We start from the raw sequence: 19,975 nt of genomic DNA, 5'->3' as shown, positions 1-19,975 counted from the left end.
AATAAATGCATAACTATTGATTCAAAATCACACAATTCCACTCTGGCCCTCTGTCTACAACCCTGTCACGCCAACCAATAAACCAACCAATAAAAATGGTCATGTGCCATCATTAACAGGAAGTGACATCATTCAACAATTTTCAACTGCATGGTACAGAAACAGGCAAGTAATCACATTCTTTTATATCTGTATAAAAAAAAATTAAAGTCAGGTAGGAATCATCGATCAGACCAACTCAAACCCGTTACATGAAATAACGATGGAAAACTAGTACTTATCAACATAATACTTTAAACCATAAAAATATACAATCTATTAATTTCATGAACACTATGTGGTCTCCTGTCCTTCACCACATGAGGAGCAGAAGCCATTTTGAACTTTTTCACGTTTCATTGTAACAGGGTTGCTCTAGATCCTAAACTACTCAAGGATTATAGTGGTTACATGTATATATTCTAAGGCACAAAGGCCCTCCTTCTATGTAAACACCTCGATCCAGTGCTAGACGACCTTCAGGCCACACATCCACAAGTGCACTTTTTCAGGGATGGGCCTTGCACACAGTATAAGCAGAGGCAACTTACTGCTTTTCACAACAGAATTACACAAACGTGGATTCAAAGCTGGTACATGTAACTTTTTTGAGTCAAGCCATGGAAAAGGGGCTCCTGGTGGTGTGGGAGGAGCGTTGAAGAGAACGGAGGACAGGTTGTCTCTGTGAGACAAGCATATCAGTGAAGCTGTCCTTTCTGAAGAGTGCCGATGTTGAACAGTGCCCTCCACCATGAGAATACACCAGGTCATCACCCTTGCTCCTGGTGAGCTGATGTCTCGTGATGTCGGCTGCTTTTGTTCAACAAAGAAGGACCTAAACTGTACATGCTTTAACTCACAGCACTTCAGTTTCAGGCTGCTCCAGAACAGCCAACCAATGAGGGAAATCCACAATCTGTGGATGAAATCCAGTGGGGAAATCCAGGTCATCTTGGACAGTGGTGTGTAGTGGAATATTATGATGACCTTTACCCAGGCATCATCCTCGGCACGGATAAAATGAGTGTACAAATGAAATGTATGCATTGTGTAAAACCAAACAGATTTTTCTGGCCTTCTCGAGACAACATCCACTAGTATCAGTTTGATGAAGTCCTTGATGATTCCACCCCCACAGCGTGTGACATCCCGCCACGTAGAGCTTGAGAGAGATCTGTGGGCCAGACTCTCAGGAAGAAAACCATGAATTAATGAATATGGTGCTCCTGGGAAGAAGGATAGTCATGCTGATACTAGTGCTGTAGTTACAGCTGTTCTAGCATTCTAAATGCCATTGGAAAATGTTCCTACAGTTTGATGACACTTTTCTGATGAAACCTGTTGAATGTTATTAATTACCTTAATGTTGATGTTTTTATTTGTTTCAATATTTACTGCAGTTTGGTTAATAAAACCCCAATTATTTTTAATATATCTAATGTCCTTATTATATGGTTGCATACAATGACATGCAATGTTTTGGGGTAAATCTTGGGAGGGATTTGGATAGTAAACTCAATGCCGTTACAGTATTCAACCATGTCACCCTAGTCTCAACCCTGTCACATGACAATATTTGTTAAATAAAATGGTAAAGATGAATAGGAATTGTAAGTTTTCTGAGTTCAGTCTGAAATGTTAAGGACAATCCCAAAAAGATTCGATAGGTTCAAATTCTAAAATACATTTGATTTAAATTATGATCCCACTGACACATAATGTGTCTATTTCAGGGTTTAATATAGCAAAATTCTGAGATTTTACATACATTTTATATTTATAATTGAATTGGTTTAGGGGACACATGAGCATTAGGTACATGTTGATTTTTATAAGTATCTTTCAGAATCATATTCAGACAACATATTCAACGGGGTTGAAGATAAATGGTTTCCATATCCCCCAAAAATTGACAATAAAAGAGCTTTAATGCCTGAGGTGGGAAAATATGTTTTCTTGAAGGTTTAATATGTACTTAATGTTGTGCATTTATTCTTTATTTAAAAACAATATTACTGTAGCGCAAGAATGACTCCTGTCATAAAAACATTGTGCTTTTTGGTCTTAAATTAAGGTTGGGCATAAGGTTAGGTTTAAAATAACTTTTTAAGAAGATAAATTGTTGAAATGGGTGGAGTTTATGACTTTGGCTGTGGTGTGAAGACCAGGCACAATTTTATTTTTTTCAAAGTTACCAGGATTTTACGTGTCCTACTTATCAGTACACTCGTAACAAACTAATCATTACGAAACTTCTATTTGATCAAATAAGCCACGTAGCAATAAGCCCTTCATATTTTAACCAAATTCGACACTCATTGACCACCATACAAAAACGAATGACTTGGTGAACGAAAAACGCCACCTGCTGGAGAACACCGATTTCTGGCCCAGTTATCCTTCTCGTTTAGCCCTTTGCTCTTTGGTGATAGCCTAGCAACTACATCTTTTGAAATAGGTTTATTTGAAAGCGCATGAATGTCATATGACTCTTTTTTGTTGTCAAAATCTACCGCAGATGATCTAATCTATGAATTTCTAAACAACTTGGTTATGAACAGGTTCTTATGTTGCAATGATTAGCATAGCACAAACCGACCCTATTTGAACAAACACCTACCCGACACCCGCCCATAAACACGCTCCCACTGCTGTGTGGGTTACTGTATTGGCTGTTTTAGATTATACATCTCCGTTGATTGGTACAGGGAGTGTCTTTCGAGCGGGCGAGTTCACGGTTGCAGACGAGGTTGACGCCTCTGTTGATACTTTTGGAAGTCGGTGTAGAACAAGACGTTCTACTGCTTCATCGAATATTACTTGTTCAGGCAGGAAACAAAGGTAGGCATTCATAACATCTTCTTATGCATTTCAGGAGAGTTGCTTATTATGCCTTAAAGCTTACATGTGTGTTCATCGCAAATCCCCATTGTGTTCTGCAACAGTAACCATTGTTGGACTAAACAAAAGCTATTGGGGTCCTTTAAACCATAAAACGGGAATGTACAATGCATTGAAATGTTGCTTTCAGATCATTTAATGTAGCCAGAGATGTAGGCCTGTTAAATCATTCACACGTGTGGAGCTTTGTTGTAAAGGATGATAATGACATCTCTTTTCACACCCGGCTCATATACATTCAGGAAGTAGAAAATCAGGATTAACATTAGGTCATTCAGACAGACTGTAACGTGAGATGTAAAGTTTATAACTTCGTCTAGTCTTTGCCAATGTATCCCTATACTACCAACTCCTCCTCGTCATATGATGTCCATGTGTGTTATCGTGTAACATTCTGGGGCTGCTCTTTCTGGGTCGAATGATTGAACATTGATACAAAGTTTTCAGAAGAAGCAATGTAGGTTATCTACTCCAAACTAGCACCAGTAACGTTACCGCATTGTTGATTGGTTACATTTTATCTCCAGGGTTGTTTTTTTGTCGAAGTAACTGAACATATCCTACCTGTCATGTATCCCATGTTCACATTCAGAGAAATAGTTGTATAAATACATTTTGGTCGAGGTATTTGTTAGACTGAAACTTGTCACCCAGAGTTTATATTATTTTACCTGTTATTTAACTTAGAAAAGTTCAAATTTTAGCTGGCCACCGGAGGACAACATAACCAATGGGATTTGATAGGAGTGACGCCAAAATCAAATCCGGCTTCCGTTTACTTATTTATTTTTTTGGTGTGCCAGAACAATTCACAGTTGAGCTTGCTCAAAGCTGATTGGCAAATGTTGTATACTTTAAAAAAAAATCAATGGCCAAATGCTTGCTGGCTTCCCTTGCCTTCAATGCTACGGGCGGCAACAATGTCATACTTGTTTGGACCAGAAAGCATCAGATATATGGCCTACATGTAGAGAGACAGAGGGGCGCTGTTTTGCTCGCTCGGATGCTTTCTCCTTGTGAGTTACATTCATCCTCTTGCAAATTGATGGAAATTTATGAAACGCAGAGAAACTTAAGATATTTATTTAGTATATATTTGGGGAGTGGGGGGGCTGGCTTTCCTTGGCATCCGTGAATACACGCCACTGGTAAGTGGCAGGTAGCCTACAGGTTTTTGGGCAGTAAACAAAAGGTTTCTAGTTTGAATCCCCAATCAGACTAGGTGAAAAATCAGTAGGTGTGCCCTTGAGCAAGGCACTTAACCGTAATTTCTCCTGTATGTCGCTCTGGATTAGTGTCTGCAAAAAGACTAAAATGTACATATAGCTGGCTAAAATGGTCATAACAGTATCACTCCTGAAATAACTTCCAACGCTCAAAAGGCTTGGCAGTTTAGTCTCAAGCTTGCCAGTTGCCCCTTTCTTGTTACCATTGACCCTGACTCTCTCTTCCCTTGTCTATCTCTCTCCCAAGTTCCAGGATGTCTCAGAAGATTAAGGCAGGGTCGGTGGTGGAGATGCAGGGGGATGAGATGACCAGAGTCATCTGGGAGCTCATTAAGGAGAAGCTCATCTTCCCCTACCTGGAGATGGACCTGCACAGGTGAGTTATTACCTGCTGACTGTATTCATTAGTGAACACCGTAGAAAAGCATTTTGTAACGGAAACGTTTTTCAATGAAAATGAGCGCTTCTTATTGGAGAAATTCACGTAGCCCCTCCCAGTTCGGGGGGAGGGGGGTTGGGGATGGGTGTAGAAGACACCAGATGAGCTTGTCAACATCTGTTTCAGCTCCTCTGTGATTCAGGTTTTACCTGATTGTCGATACTCTCTTTTTCCTGGTCAGGTCACGTAGTCAGGAAAACCCATTTCCCTGTAATTTCCAGGAGTACACACAAGTGATGTGGAAATGCTGATAGTCGCTGTGCACTGCACTACGCTAACCCTTGACACTAGCACAATATCACCAAGGACACACCTGCATATTATTGCGCATTATACAACAGGTGGGTCTAATCCGGATTGCTGATTGGTTAAAAATGCATTCCAGCCGTGTCTATTCCACCAGCTAAATCTGACGATAAAATGCCTATTTACTGATTGTGCAATCCACTGTCTCATCAGCCCAGTCAGTCAGTCGAAATCATGAATCAGCTGGCATCATTTTTATGGATATATACAAAGAAATGTCAATTGAAAAAAGGTAAAATGAAACGAAGTGCAGCTAGTTTGCAGACTTTCCAGCTTCAGTTTGAAGTGATTGTGTTAGCTGTCTTGTTGACTAACTCCTCGGAACAACCGTGTCCTGACGAGTGAACAAATGTTGTATGCCAGACGAAATCACACCTCATTAGCTCATTGTTATGGATGTATCCAAATAAATATCATTAGAAAACAGCGTAAAGAAATGCAAATGTGGCTACTTGACTGTTATTCTGGCTACACTTTTTGACGCGACTTTAAGTTAGCCGTAGTTGGCTAGCTAGCAAGCAAGGGATAAGAACATTGCCAGCCAGTATGGCAATGGAACATTTAGAACAAACGACTGGGACACGTCCATAGATGAGGAACAAAAAGACTGAACGATTGGGTCGTGTCTCTAGCAACCAAACTGATTGGCTTGGGTAGCAACCCTAGATTTGTTTCTGGACTATATCTTGTGGAAGGATGAAATAGTATGAATAAATTCATAAAGTACTTGTTTTTATGAAAATATGTCAATCATTTGAATGTGTTGGTAACCCGTTTTATAGATAGAAGTGATAATACCCGGTGTTTGGAGGATATAATGTCACGGTTTGCCTAACATCAACAACAACAACTGACCAAGGACAATCAAGAAAATATCATTTTCAAGATGTACAACTCTGGTCTGTATATCTGAACAGTTATAGTCTCATTCTCTAGTACCGTCCATTGAGTTCCCACTCCTCCTTTTTGCATAGCCAGTATATGCCCTTTAGACTGTGGACTGATGACACACACACCAGTGTTAATCTTGGCACAATTTATTTTTATTTAGTCTAGTCTTTTTTCATTAAGTCTTAGTCACATTTTTGTCATTTGAATATTGATTCAGTCTAGTTATTGTCAAAATGACAAACAGTGGGCCATTTTAGTAAACTAAAAGCCCTTTAATTGTAGTCACATAAATCACTGACTTCCATGTGCACAAACATAGTTTTCTGCATTACACTCTATCGCATGATTCTCTTCCCAACAGCCAAATTGGCAGAAGAACACATTACTCAGCAGCAGATTGAAAATCCCCCCTTGACAGGGCTCCAGACTAGCATTTTTCTCCTGGTGGCACTGGTGCCAATTACTTTTTCAGTTGGCAGCACCAGCCCATGATTTGGTTGCACCAATTTTCCCCCGTGGCGTCACACCATATCAAAAAGGTGTTATCACATCATTCACAGTGCTTTAGACTGTGTAATAGACTACTGAGATGGTAGGCTATTCAATAAATAAGTTGTTTCATCTAACATGTCCAAGTAGGAATGCATGATTCAATCGGAATGGCCGATGCATGCTTCCTATCTTAAAGCCATATCAAATATCTTGGTTGTAAAATAGTTGCTATTGAGCTCAATATTAAGAGATGACAAATAAAATAAAAAATAAAGCCAAAGAAAGTTGAGAACAACAGTAGTTGCATCCAAAGCTTTGTATTTCCCACAATTGCATCTTGAAATGTACAATCAGAAGCCTTTTTTTTTTTTCTCCTCTCCCGGTGCGCACATCCGGAGAGAGAGAGGCTCGCTCATTATTGAAACAGGCCCCAGCGAAACAGGCCCAGGAGCTGGGTAGACTCTTTCATTAAAGGAATTGTGAGGATAATGCACTTTACTGTTTGACCAAATCATGCTTTTATCTGCCGAAAAATAGGACGTTTTGAAACGTTTGATTAATGTGACCATAAGGATGATCAAATGGAACTGATGCAACCAAGTCAAAATGTGACTAAATGTTTGCAGTCTGGAGCCATGCCCCTTGACATACTGTAGCTCAATTGCAATCCAAGTTCTGTCAAGTAGTGGTCTGTTAAGTTGGAGCAAACTAACTAGCTAGCATTATAAATATTTTATTACCTGAACATATACGGTATATTGGGATGGTGCGCTTTCAGATTTCTCTTGAGGTTGGTAGTATTTTTCCCAGTCAACTTGTGGGTGCCAATGCTGTCTACTCCAGTGGTGGAAAAAATACCCCATTTTCATACTTGAATAAAAAGGACCTTTTAAACCTTTTAATAGAAAATGACTCCAGTAGATGAGGAAATTCACACAGTAAAATAGCACTTGAGTAAAAGTCTAAAAGTATTTGGTTTTAAATATACATAAGTATCAAAAGTTACATTTATAAATCATTTCACATTCCTTATTAAGTAAACCAAACACTCAGACATCATTTACATACAAAGCATTTGTTTTTAATGAGTCTGCCAGATCAGGGACAGTAGGTATGAGCAGGTATATTCTCTTGATAAGTGTGTGAATTGAAAAATGTTCCTGTCCCGCGAAGCATTCAACATATTACAAGTACTTTTGGGTGTCAGGGAAAATGTATGGAGTAAAAAGTAAATTTTCTTTAGGAATGTAGTAGGGTAATATAAACTCATCAAAAATAGAAACGTCCTTTCCCTGTCAACTGCGTTTATTTTCAGCAAACTTAACGTGTAAATATTTGTATGATCATAACAAGATTCAACAACATAAACTGAACAAGTTCCACAGACATGTGACTAACAGAAATGGAATAATGTGTCCCTTAGCAAGGGGGATTCAAAGTCAAAAGTAACAGTCAGTATCTGGAGTGGCCACCAGCTGCATTAAGTACTGCAGTGCATCTCCTCTTCATGGACTGCATCAGAATTGGCTAGTTCTTGCTGTGAGATGTTACCCCACTCTTCCACCAAGGCACATCAAACATTTCTGGGGGGAATGGCCCTAGCCCTCACCCTCCACTTCAACAGGTCCCAAACATGCCCAATGGGATTGAGATCCGTGCTCTTCGCGGGCCATGGCACAACACTGACATTCCTGTCTTGCAGGAAATCATGCACAGAACAAGCAGTATGGCTGGTGGCATTGTCATGCTAGAGGGTCATGTCAGGATGAGCCTGCAGGAAGGGTACCACATGAGGGAGGAGGATGTCTTCCCTGTAACGCACAGTGTTGAGATTGCCTGCAATGACAACAATGATGCTGTGACACACCGCCCCAGACCATGATGGGCCCTCCAAATCGATCCTGCTCTAGAGTACCGGCCTCGGTGTAATGCTCATTCCTTCGACAACAAACGTGAATTCGACCATCACCCCTGGTGAGACAAAACCGCGACTCATCAATGAAGAGCACTTTTTGCCTAACTCGGGCAGTTGTTGTTGCCATCCTGTACCTGTCCCGCAGGTGTGATGTTCAGATGTACCGATCCTGTGCAGGTGTTGTTACACGTGGTCTGCCACTGTGAAGACGATCAGCTGTCCATCCTGTCTCCCTGTAGCACTGTCTTAGGCGTCTCACAGTACGGACATTGCAATTTATTGCCCTGACCACATCTGCAGTCCTCATTCCTCCTTGCAGCATGCCTAAGGCACGTTCACACAGATGAGCAGGGACCTGGGCATCTTTATTTTGGTCTTTTTCAGAGTCAGTAGAAAAGCCTCTTTAGTGTCCTAAGTTTTCATAACTGTGACCTTAATTGCCTACCGTCTGTAAACTGTTAGTGTCTTAACGACTGTTCCACAGGTACATGTTCATTAATTGTTTATGGTTCATTGAACAAGCATGGGAAACAGAGTTTAAAACCTTTACAATGAAGATCTGTGAAGTTATTTGGATTTTTACGAATTATCTTTGAAAGACCGGGGCCTGAAAAGGGGACTTTTCTCTTTTTAATGAGTTTGGAGAGCTGTTCAATCTCTCCAAAAACTCTTGCCCATTCCATTTACTAGTCAGATTTTAGTCTGAGATAATTTAGTCTAGTGTCATTTTCATCAACTGAAATTAAAATTATTTCCATTGAGTTTTTTTCTGGGTCTATTTAGTCTGTTATCTTCTAGTTAATTGCCACTGAAAATAGGTGTTTGATGAATTTCATTATTTTTGTTGACAGAATTAACACACACACACCCAGGAGTTCAGCTGCAGTGCAGTTAATATCACAATTCACATGACCTCACCCTCTGTCTTAAACTCAGTTTTGAAGTTGAGTTTGGACCGTTAAGTTAAAGGCCCGGAATATATCCATAAGGTCGGTTTGTAAGAGCTTATGAGTTCGTGCTTTTTTTCCCACAATATTTTCAGTATTAATGCAAGAAGATAAGGTGTAATAGTAATTATATGAGCACAGTCAAGTCATACAAACCTCCAAGCGTTCCAAACCCATGACCTAACCTCTGTCATTACAAATGTCCAGGGAAGTTTTTTATTTTTTTAGTATTTTTTTAATATATCAAATTGTGGCATCTGTGAAGTTGGTCATGCAAGAATGCCTAACTGATAGCTTGAGGTGGGGGGGCTTCTTGGTGGGTTGTGTTATTCCTGTTGACTCGGTTTCTGTGTGTCTGTAGGGCACCCTCATTAGTTTTAGGAATGGATTCATTGTGGTGGGGGATGTGGTGTGAGTGGAAGGGTCATCTTGGTCAATCCCTCAGACTTCATAAACGGCCCTCTCAGGAGGCAGTGCAGCTTATCTCCATCACACACAATTACACAAAGCCTGTAGTGCTGTTTCACACCGTCTCCGAGATTGTGTGTGGTGTTTCACAGTGACATTGAGTTACACCTCTACTGTGTGCTGATCTGTGGTTGTGTATCCTAATATTTCTTATCTAACGTACAGTATTTCTGTGGTGCAGCACATTGTTGTAATACTAGGCTAAGGAGGAGAGGAGGGGAGTGGAATGAGAACTGGATGAAGAGTAGTTTCTGAAGGCCTCAGTTTCCACAAGGAAAGGCCTACAAGCAAATTCTGGGTATTTATGCTTAGTCTTGTCTTTTTGGAAGTACGTGTGCACACAAAGTTCTATTTTTGTGGGGTGATGAAACTGGTGTTCCTTCCTACACTACCTTGTTGTTGTGAGCAGAGCATCCCCATCCCTTGCGAGGATGTGTTGGGTCTTTCAGAGGAGCAATTAATTTGTTCAGTCACGCAGCAGCGGGTAAAGATGGAGTTTTGTCTGTTAGAATCTTCAACAGTGCCTTCAGAAAGTATTCATACCCCTTTACTTTTTCCACAATTTGTTAATAAGTAGGATTAAAAATGTTTTTAATTGTATTTTTTTGTCAATGATCTATACAAAACACTAATGTCAAAGTTGATATGAAAAGGGGGGGAAAACACTAATATATCTTGATTTTGGTAAGTATTCGACCCCCTAAGTCAATACTTGTTAGAATCACCTTAGGCACCGATTACAGCTGTGAGTCATTCTGGGTAAGTCTAAGAGCGTTCCACACCTGGATTGTGCAACATTTGTCCATTTTATTAATTCTTCAAGCTCTGTCATATTGGTTGTTGATCATTGCTAGACAACCATTTTCAGGTCTTGCCATAGATTTTCAAGTAGATTTAAGTCAAAAATGTAACTCGGCCACTCAGGAATATTCACTGTCTTCTTTGTAAGCAACTCCTGTGTAGATTTGGCCTTGTGTTTTCGATTATTGTCCTGCTGAAAGGTGTATTAATCTTCCAATGTATGATGGAAAGCAGAATGAACCAGGTTTTGTTCTAGGATTTTGTCTGTGTTTAGCTACATTCTGTTTGGTTTTTATCCTGGTGAAACTCCCCAGTCCTCAACGATTACAAGCATACTCATAATATGATGCAGCCACCACTATGCTTGAAAATATGGAGAGTGGAACTCAGTAATATGTTGTATTGGATTTGCCCTAAATGTTACACTTTGTATTCAGGACAAGTGAATGAATTGCTTTGCCACATTTTTTTCTTCAGTATTACTTTAGTGCCTTGTTGCAAACGGGATGCATGTTTGAGAGTATATTTTTATTCTGTACAGGCTTCCTTCTTTTCACTCTGTCATTTAGGTTAGTTTTGTGGAGTAACTGTTTTTCATCCATCCTCTGTTTTCTCCTTTCACAGGCATTAAACTCTTAACTGTTTTAAACTCACCATTGGCCTCATGTTGAAATCCCTGAGAGGTTTCCTTCCTCTCCGTCAACTTAGTTAGGAAGGACGCCTGTATCAAATCAAAGTTTATTTGTCAAGTGCGCTGAATACAACATGTGTAGACCTTACAGTGAAATGCTGAATACAACATTTCACTGAATTTACAGTGAAATGCTGAATACAACATTTCACTGAATTTACAGTGAAATGCTTACTTACAGGCTCTAACCAATAGTGCGAGGAAAAATAGGTGTGTGTGTGTGCCAAAGAAATAAAACAACAGTAAAAAGACATTTGAAAATAAGAGTAGCAAGGCTATATACAGACACCTGTTAGTCAGGCTTATTGAGGTAGTATGTACATGTAGGTATGGTTTGAAGTGACTATGCATAAATGATGGATAGAGAGTAGCAGAAGTGGAAAAAGAGGTTGGCGGGTGGTGGGACACAATGCATCTTTATAGTGACTGGGTCTATTCATACTCCATCCAAAGTGTAATTAATAACTTTACCATGCTCGACGGGATATTCAATGTCTCCTTTTTTTTTTACCCATCTACCAATAGGTGCCCTTCTTTGCGAGGCGTTGAAAACCTCCCTGGTCTTTGAGGTTGAATCTGTGTTTGAAATTCACTGCTCTTCTGAGGGACCTTACAATTATCTGTATGTGTGGGTTACAAAGATGAGGTGGTCATTCAAAAATCATGTTAAACACTTATTGCACACAGAGTCCATGTGATTTGTTAAGCACATTTTACTCCTGATCTTAGTTAGGCTTGCCATAACAAAGGGGTTGAATAATTATTGACACAGGACATTTCAGCTTTTCATTTGTAAAAATGTCTAAAAACATTATTCCACTTTGAGGTATTGTGTGTAGGTTACTGACAAAAATGTTAACCGAAAGGCTTTGTTTCCTGGGTCCCATGCTGCTTTGCTACAGTGTGGCTCTGTGAACTGGTAGAGCAGGGGACAGGGAACTCATGGTGAGGTGGTTCAGTCATCTGAGGTAGCGGTTTGGATTGGGAATTCCCACGGACTTCATTATAGAAGGTTTAAAACCAAGAGTCAGGTGAACTACTGTTCGGCGGTCTGGGGAAATGCATCATCAAGTGAAGTTAGGAGGCTGCAGAATGCACAGAACAAAGCAGCAAGGATTGTTTTCAGGTGGAGATATGGTTCTTCTGTTGCAGGTCATGCTCAGTGTTCTTGGTTGGTCATCAATCGACAAGACAATTGGAAAAAAAACATGCTTATTTTATTTCATAATATGCATCATTTAAAACGGCCAAGTTCTATTCACAACGGTATTCAGTTGGTAAGAGACAGACATTCTGTAAATACTAGGAATAGATTGTCCACCATCTATGCGTTATTCAGACAGAAAAGAGAAATAAGCAAAATAACATTTTGATTTAGAGCCATAGAGAAATGGAATAAATTAACTGAGCAAACTAGAAACCTTTCAATATATACATTTAAACATTATTTTAAAACAATTTTAAATATAATACATAGAAATGTTGTGGGACTATAGTAGATGAAGAATCAATATTTTTTAGATTGAGTATTTATTGGGTCATTATGCTAGTATATTATGCATGTTTGTAATAGTGTATTATATGTGAAAATGTGTTTGTATTTTAATGTTTAAGGACTGTTTAAGATTAGTCCAAATGGGGACTAAAATAGATCCAAATCAAACTTAAAAAAATACACCAATTGTATCATAATTAAATATGATTGTATCATAGAATAGCCAACTGTAAAACAAATAATAATATGTCAGAGATTAGTTTCACAGGCCCACACACTTTTCATGGCATTTGCCCTTCCATGAAACCTGACTGTAACTAAATTCTACTTTCTCCCTACCCCCTTCCCTGCCCCTCTCTTCTGCTACCCCCTCCCTGCACTTCCATCAGCTACGACCTAGGCATGGAGAACCGCGACGCCACGGACGACAAGGTTACCGTTGAGGCGGCGGAAGCGACGCGACGATACAACGTGGGCATTAAGTGTGCCACCATCACGCCGGACGAGAACCGGGTGGAGGAGTTCAAGTTGAAGCAGATGTGGCGTTCGCCCAATGGAACCATCCGTAACATCCTGGGAGGCACCGTGTTCAGGGAGGCCATCATCTGTAAGAACATCCCTCGCCTTGTGCCCGGCTGGGTCAAACCCATCATCATCGGCAGGCACGCCCACGGAGACCAGGTAACCTTTTACCAACCGTTCAGCAGTAGAACCCTTACTAACCATTCATCAACCCTTCTTTACTCCCTACACCCCTAATGAGTCTCAAGGTCGCTCTCTAGGCCCTTCTTCCTACCTCGCTTCCTTAAATCTACCATTTTTTTAAGGTAATTGATTCCCTCAAAGGTGGAAGGATGGATGCTAGGCCGTAGGTAGACGACGCAATGTGTTTATTAGTTCCTTGTATCTGTTAACACGTTTTCTAAGAAGGGAGATCTTGTACACAGGTCTCAAAATCAGTAACCGACCCAGTTGATCACATGTTAACCTCATGCCGACTAGAGCTGTGGTTGTCAGGCCTGCTCACAGGGAGACAGATGGTCAGCCTGGTGTTGTCGCTGAAGGCTCAGTCAGTCACTGATTAAGTGGATCTGTTGCCCTTTGGACCATGATGTTGATACTTGTCTCCCTGGATCCAAGTCTGAAACTGCTACATCATTCATACTGTACAGCAGCTAGAGGATAATAGAACATGTACTTGGCACCATGCCATAGTTAATATGATGAAATGACAGATGAGGTGAGCGCTGGGTTGGTTACTGATTGTTGAGAATCGTGCCGCGTTACGGCCTGGATGCATGATACATGTTTTACTGCTATTTCTCCATTTGCTTGTTCTGCTGCATCCACACTCCTGATTTGGTAGAAGCCATTCGGAATAATGTTTCATATTAGCCCAATATACAACAGCATTGTAACCTGTCATCTGTTCATAAAGAACTGTTAGCATATCCTTCTGAGATGCCCTTGGAGAGTGGGGTCACAACCAGGGTCTGCCATTATTGCCTGTTGCACCAGACAGGGGGTGGCATTGCTGTTTTCCTCCACTAGATGGAGTCCTGTCTGTATTACATCTATTGACCTGTTCTCCTGCCTCTTTTCACAGTACAAGGCCACAGACTTTGTAGTACCAGGGCCTGGGAGATTGGAGATGAAATTCACACCCAAGTCTGGGGAGCCAATGAACTTTGTAGTCCACGACTTTGAAGGTCAAGCAACATGTTTACTTGTCGATGAAAATATATATCTTTGTTCTTGTATAGGTAATAATGTCCAGTACAGATTGTCTCCCTTATATAACACTGTGTTAGCCTATTGTGCCAGCCTGGGTACATCGTATTGACTATCTTTACATTATGTGTGCAGTGTAAATATTACAAAATGAGACCAGCGTTATCTGATTTAACTCTGCTTGTAGGATAAATCTGCCATGGACCTCCCTTTCCTGAACCTACTCTAGACAAACCTTGAACTTTGATTTAAGGTTGGCGCCATCGTTCTGTTTGAGTGAGAAAAGGCTGTCTTAATGAGGCTGTGTGTGTGTGCATGCATGTTTCTTTGTGTGTGTTTGTGTGACTGTGTACCGTATCTACATGAGAATGATGCATGTGTCTGTCTCTCTGTCCTCCAGGTTCAGGTGGTGTGGCTCTGGGGATGTACAACACCGACAGCTCCATCAGGGACTTTGCCCACAGCTCCTTCCAAATGGGCCTGGTTAAAGGCTGGCCTCTGTACCTCAGCACCAAGAACACCATCCTCAAGAAGTATGATGGCCGCTTCAAAGATATCTTCCAGGAGATCTACGAGAAGTAAGACTGCCTAACCGCAGAACATTTAATCAAGTCGGGTAAATCATTATTGTCCCTATTAGCAATATATTTTTCAGGAAGTAGATCATACACATGAAACATGATCATGATCATTATCAATAAAAAAATGGTTGATATATGGTCAATGGCAGGCAAGCCCCCCCCCCCCCCCAACTACCATGCCTCTTTTCAATGTATGACTCACTAGTTTAGAATGGACAGTTTGAGGTTTAGGTGTGTAAACCCTGTCCTCAGACCTGTTCCCGTGTGTGTCGCAGGGAGTACCGCTCTAAGTTTGAGCAGAAGGGGATCTGGTATGAGCATCGTCTGATTGATGACATGGTGGCTCAGGCCATGAAGTCTGATGGAGGATTCATCTGGGCCTGCAAGAACTACGACGGAGACGTTCAGTCTGACTCTGTAGCACAAGGTGAGATTGTGTACTACAGTAGCTAGCTCTGAGGGATAAACAGTAGCACAAGGTGAGATTGTGTACTACAGTAGCTAGCTCTGAGGGATAAACAGTAGCACAAGGTGAGATTGTGTACTACAGTAGCTAGCTCTGAGGGGTAAACAGTATCATGAAGTGAGTTACTGTTTAGCTAGGCTTTCTGAATGAAAACAATGTCATTGGCTACATTGCTATATTTCTCACCTTAGCTGTAGGTTTTCAAGGCAGACTATACACTGTATTCTGATAGAAATTGAGTTACACTTTTAGCAACAGGAGTTCCAGGATAATGAGGAGAATGAGGCAAAAACCAACAACTAAATAAGCAGTCGCCCCTTCTGGCTGTAAAAGCGTTTAGCTCTAGTTTGCTGTTCAGCACTTTGCGACAGATGTATTTGTGTGTCCACCAGGCTACGGGTCCCTGGGTATGATGACCAGCGTGCTCATCTGTCCTGACGGTCGTACAGTAGAGTCAGAGGCTGCCCACGGTACAGTGACACGCCACTACAGACAGCACCAACAGGGCAAGGAGACCTCCACCAACCCCATTGGTAAATAGAACAAATGGTATCTCTATGACTGATAATACCTGCTCTTAAATCCTCTAGTCTAGCTTCTTCCTTTTCACAGTTTTTAGATCTGAATGTACCAGCCAAGATAAATAAAGGCAATACAAGGACCTAGGAAAAGATGTCCCTTATGTGTTATGGTCGCGTGTGCGCAGCGTCCATCTTTGCGTGGTCGCGGGGGCTGCTGCACCGGGCGAAGCTGGATGACAACGCAGAGCTGCGTGTGTTTGCTGAGGCCCTGGAGGTTGTCTGCATTGAGACCATCGAGGCTGGCTTCATGACCAAGGATCTGGCTATCTGTGTCAAAGGCATGGCAAAGTGAGTCTCTCTCACACACACACACACACACACACACTCTCACAGTAAACCTGATTATGAAACTAGACATTCAAACTTTCTTACTTTTCCCCTCTCCTCCTTTCTTAGTACCAAACGCTCAGACTACCTGAACACCTTTGAATTCTTGGATAAGCTGGCGGATAACTTGAAGATCAAGATGTCCAACCAACCCAAACTGTGATCTCCTTAGCTCTCAATTACACACACACACACACTGTTGACACCCGGGACTATGGGTCCCAAGCCAACACTAAACCACTGACGGAGGGACTGTTTGACACAGTACTGAATCAATCATTCCCATCTCCAAGAGTCTGTCTGCTAATGGAGGTTCCTTGTCCAGGAGGAGGGGATGTAGGCTGAGCTGAGGCCCCTCCATCGATCATTCACCACTATAGCAAAGCCATATCTTCTGGTAACACTCATCCAGTCTAAGTGTCCTGAATCTTAACTTGAGATCCATGAGCATAACTCATGTTTATCATGATTTAAGAGTTAAATGTGATTATCCAAGTTAGGATTCTGCCAAGTATGATCTTATGACTGTCAATACATCACATACAGATGGTTCCAGAAATCAGACTGGACACAGTCAGTAATATATTTAGCGATAATTGCACTTGTATTTTATTTTTTATGACGTGTGTGTTTTTAAGTGTTGTCCGTCAGTGATCAGTAATAGTGGATTGTCCTGCCTGAGTTTGAGGGTCGTCTTACCCTTGTTGCCTTATTTGTTTTATGTCAAGTAATTGATCCGTGTCACACATAATATATTCCATGTCGACTACTGTAGTAGACGAAAGCCTGCTTGATTTTTGACTATGTTCACGTGCTCTTTGATTCACACAAAGGTGTTCGCATCACTTACTCCTTATGGATGGTTGTGGAAGGGGTTGTTGTGGGCCTGCTTGTTATCTTTGTGTGTATAATCCATAGCTTAACACTTTACTCCTCAAATACAGAAACCAGTGTCAATGTACGTCTGCCAGTATCGGGTTGTTGGTTGGTACTCGACGGTGTGTGTGGTTAGAATATTAACTCAATAAATATTTTATTTTATTGTGGTCTTGTGCTTTTAGTTTTTCTTGTCTATTAACCAATGGATCCAAATGTTTTAAAGGGAAAAAATAACTGTTTATCTAGCTCCACTATATCTTACAAGAACAGCTTTGGAAATGTGTGGAAATACCATTTTCCTCTTAAAGTTTGCCACCAGATGGTGCCATTGTAATCCATTTGACATTGTCATGACGATGTATGTGCATATTCCTTTTAACTGCTCTCAAAACTGAATATAATGGTAGGTTTGCAAAGTAACACTGGGTACAAAGCAGTATCCATGTAATCATACAAACCAACATGACTATTAATGTACCATATCACAGGTTGTCAGATTGAATCTGACATCCAGGACTGAGCCATTACTCAGTCACAGAACTGGAATGAATATATCATCTGTAGCTTCTTTAATATCATGCAGAGATAGACAATAGGCGCTTCATATCCAATGTATTATCAGTTGCAGCACAACATCCATATAATCCTAATATATCACTGTATGGATGACTGTCTGGGTGATGCATTCACATTGGGAGTATAGGCCTACAGCAGTGCACTGTCCTCATACACACTCAGGGGCACCCTTGACATGATTAGCTTTTTGCACCAGATGGCATCCACTTGGTTAATCCTAGTGGAAGCCGAGATGGATGGCTAGATAGACACCGAGGAAGGGAAAGCAGAGGCACTTGGTTCTCTCCATCCTCCATTGGATGTCCAAGGTTTCCAAAAAGGTATCCGAGCCTGCAGGGCTGCTACTATTGTCCCAACGTAATTGGATTTTTGTCCGGGGGAAGGAAGTCTCATTTGCCAGTCGGAGGCTCCACAAAGATGGCTGTGCCACTGAAAGAGCAGGATCATTATCTGTGAATGTGAACAGTGGTTACTGTTTTCAATCAGGGATGGATGGGACAACGTAGCATGTTGCTTGTTGTTGATGTCTCTGTCTTATTGATCTGTCAGCCCTCAGAGGGAGTAAACCCAGCAAGCACATAACATTCTGAAAATGTTTCTTAGAGCTTGGTGAGAGTGTGGTTGTCCCTTCATTACTTTAACAGAACATTTACTGAAAGTTAACATGGTTACATTTAATGTTGGTAATGTTCTAGGGACATTATTCAACTGGTTTGACATTGGGAATGTTTTCAGATGGTTCCCAGAACATTAAGAAGCAACATTATGCTGTGGGAATGTCAATACTTCAGCATAACGTTTCCTCGTGGTTCTATTTAAAGTCATGTTCTCATTGTTCCAAGAACAAAGAAAACGTTCCATAAAAACCACAACTTTAGTAACGTTCAGAGAACATTCTAGGAATGTTATTTAAAAACATATGTTCCATTCTTAGCATCAACTAAACTCTTTGTCCTCTTGTTCAGGTGTGTTGGCCTCGCCCGCTAATTGGCCACACCTGATCTTAATGAGTTCTTGTTTCCTCTGAAATGGGGTATGTTTGAATAGACAAAAATTAACAACTTTATATGTGTAAAAAAAAAGCAAGGCACTACCTCCATCCTGGTGGTGCAGTGGACTTATTCCATTGATAGAGAACAGAAGATTATAGGTTTGAAACTCACTGATGCTGCTGAGGGGAGCGCCGCTCACAATAACGTCTGGTATGGGGTGAATGGAATGGCATGTAACACACAGAATCCATGTGTTTGGTGTACAGTATTTGGTACCATTCCACTAATTTCCCTCCAGCTATTACCACGAGCCCGTCCTACCCATTTTAAGGTGCCACCAACCTCCTGTGCTTTCTATAGCTGTATCTCTATGGCGACTACACATTTAGCACATCATGCTGTGAAAACCATATGTTTCTTAGAGCTTGGTTAGAGTGTGGTTGTCCTACGGTTACTTTGCATGCAACCTTTCCACAACTTTCTCGGATTGGTGCAGGAGAGTTGCTTGGCTTTAAGGACCTTGACAAAGAAAACGTTATTTACTTGGTATTTCATTAATGTCGCCCTTTAAACTTTTTGATTGGTGTCTAAATGTAAACGCAGCGGCTGTACAGGAACATTCTATACATGACGTCAGAGCTCAGGTTCTACGCTTTACAGCTCTGATTGGGTTTTGACTGACAAGAAGTTGCCCCCATCCTTCCCGCTAATTGGGCAGCTTTTGTAAAAGACAAATGTTGTACGAGTGAGGGAAATACTGTAAATGAAGGGAACTCAATGCATTTTAAAAGATTTTATTATTTTTCACATCTTTTTTTATTCTGCTTTCTCAGTATCCAATTGGTCGTAACAGTCTTGTTTCATTGCTGCAACTCCCGTACGGACTTGGGAAAGGCGAAGGTTGAGAGCCGTGCGTCCTTCGAAATACAACCCAACCAAGCCACACTGCTTCTTGACACAATGCCCACTTAACCCAGATGCCAGACTCACCAATGTGTCAGAGGAAACACCATACACCTGGCAACCATGTCAGCATGCACTGAGCCCAGCCCGCCACAGGAGTCGCTAGTGCGCGATGGGACAAGGACAACCCTGCCGGCCAAACCCTCCCCTAACCCAGACGACGCCAGGCCAAATGTACGCCGCCCCATGGATCTCCTAGGTTGCAGCCGGCTGCGACCCAGAATCTCTAGTGGCACAGCTAGCGATGTAGTGCCTTAGACCACTGCGC

At 41.3% G+C, this 19,975-nt stretch overlaps 1 protein-coding gene across 1 annotated transcript; it reads left to right on the top strand.

Moving 5' to 3' along the window:
- Positions 1 to 2,707: 2,707 nt before the first annotated feature.
- Positions 2,708 to 17,343, top strand: LOC139400226 (isocitrate dehydrogenase [NADP] cytoplasmic-like). The gene is made up of 9 exons (XM_071145216.1): positions 2,708 to 2,880; positions 4,414 to 4,542; positions 13,001 to 13,292; positions 14,218 to 14,320; positions 14,743 to 14,920; positions 15,199 to 15,350; positions 15,782 to 15,922; positions 16,096 to 16,258; positions 16,367 to 17,343. Exons 2-9 carry the CDS (start codon positions 4,421 to 4,423, stop codon positions 16,458 to 16,460), a joined length of 1,245 nt encoding a protein of 414 aa, XP_071001317.1. The 5' UTR covers positions 2,708 to 2,880; positions 4,414 to 4,420; the 3' UTR covers positions 16,461 to 17,343.
- Positions 17,344 to 19,975: the final 2,632 nt, after the last annotated feature.

Source organism: Oncorhynchus clarkii, chromosome 3 (genome assembly GCF_045791955.1).
Source record: "Oncorhynchus clarkii lewisi isolate Uvic-CL-2024 chromosome 3, UVic_Ocla_1.0, whole genome shotgun sequence".
Classification (NCBI taxonomy): Eukaryota; Metazoa; Chordata; class Actinopteri; order Salmoniformes; family Salmonidae; genus Oncorhynchus; species Oncorhynchus clarkii.
This window is presented reverse-complemented; position numbering and strand designations above follow the sequence as displayed.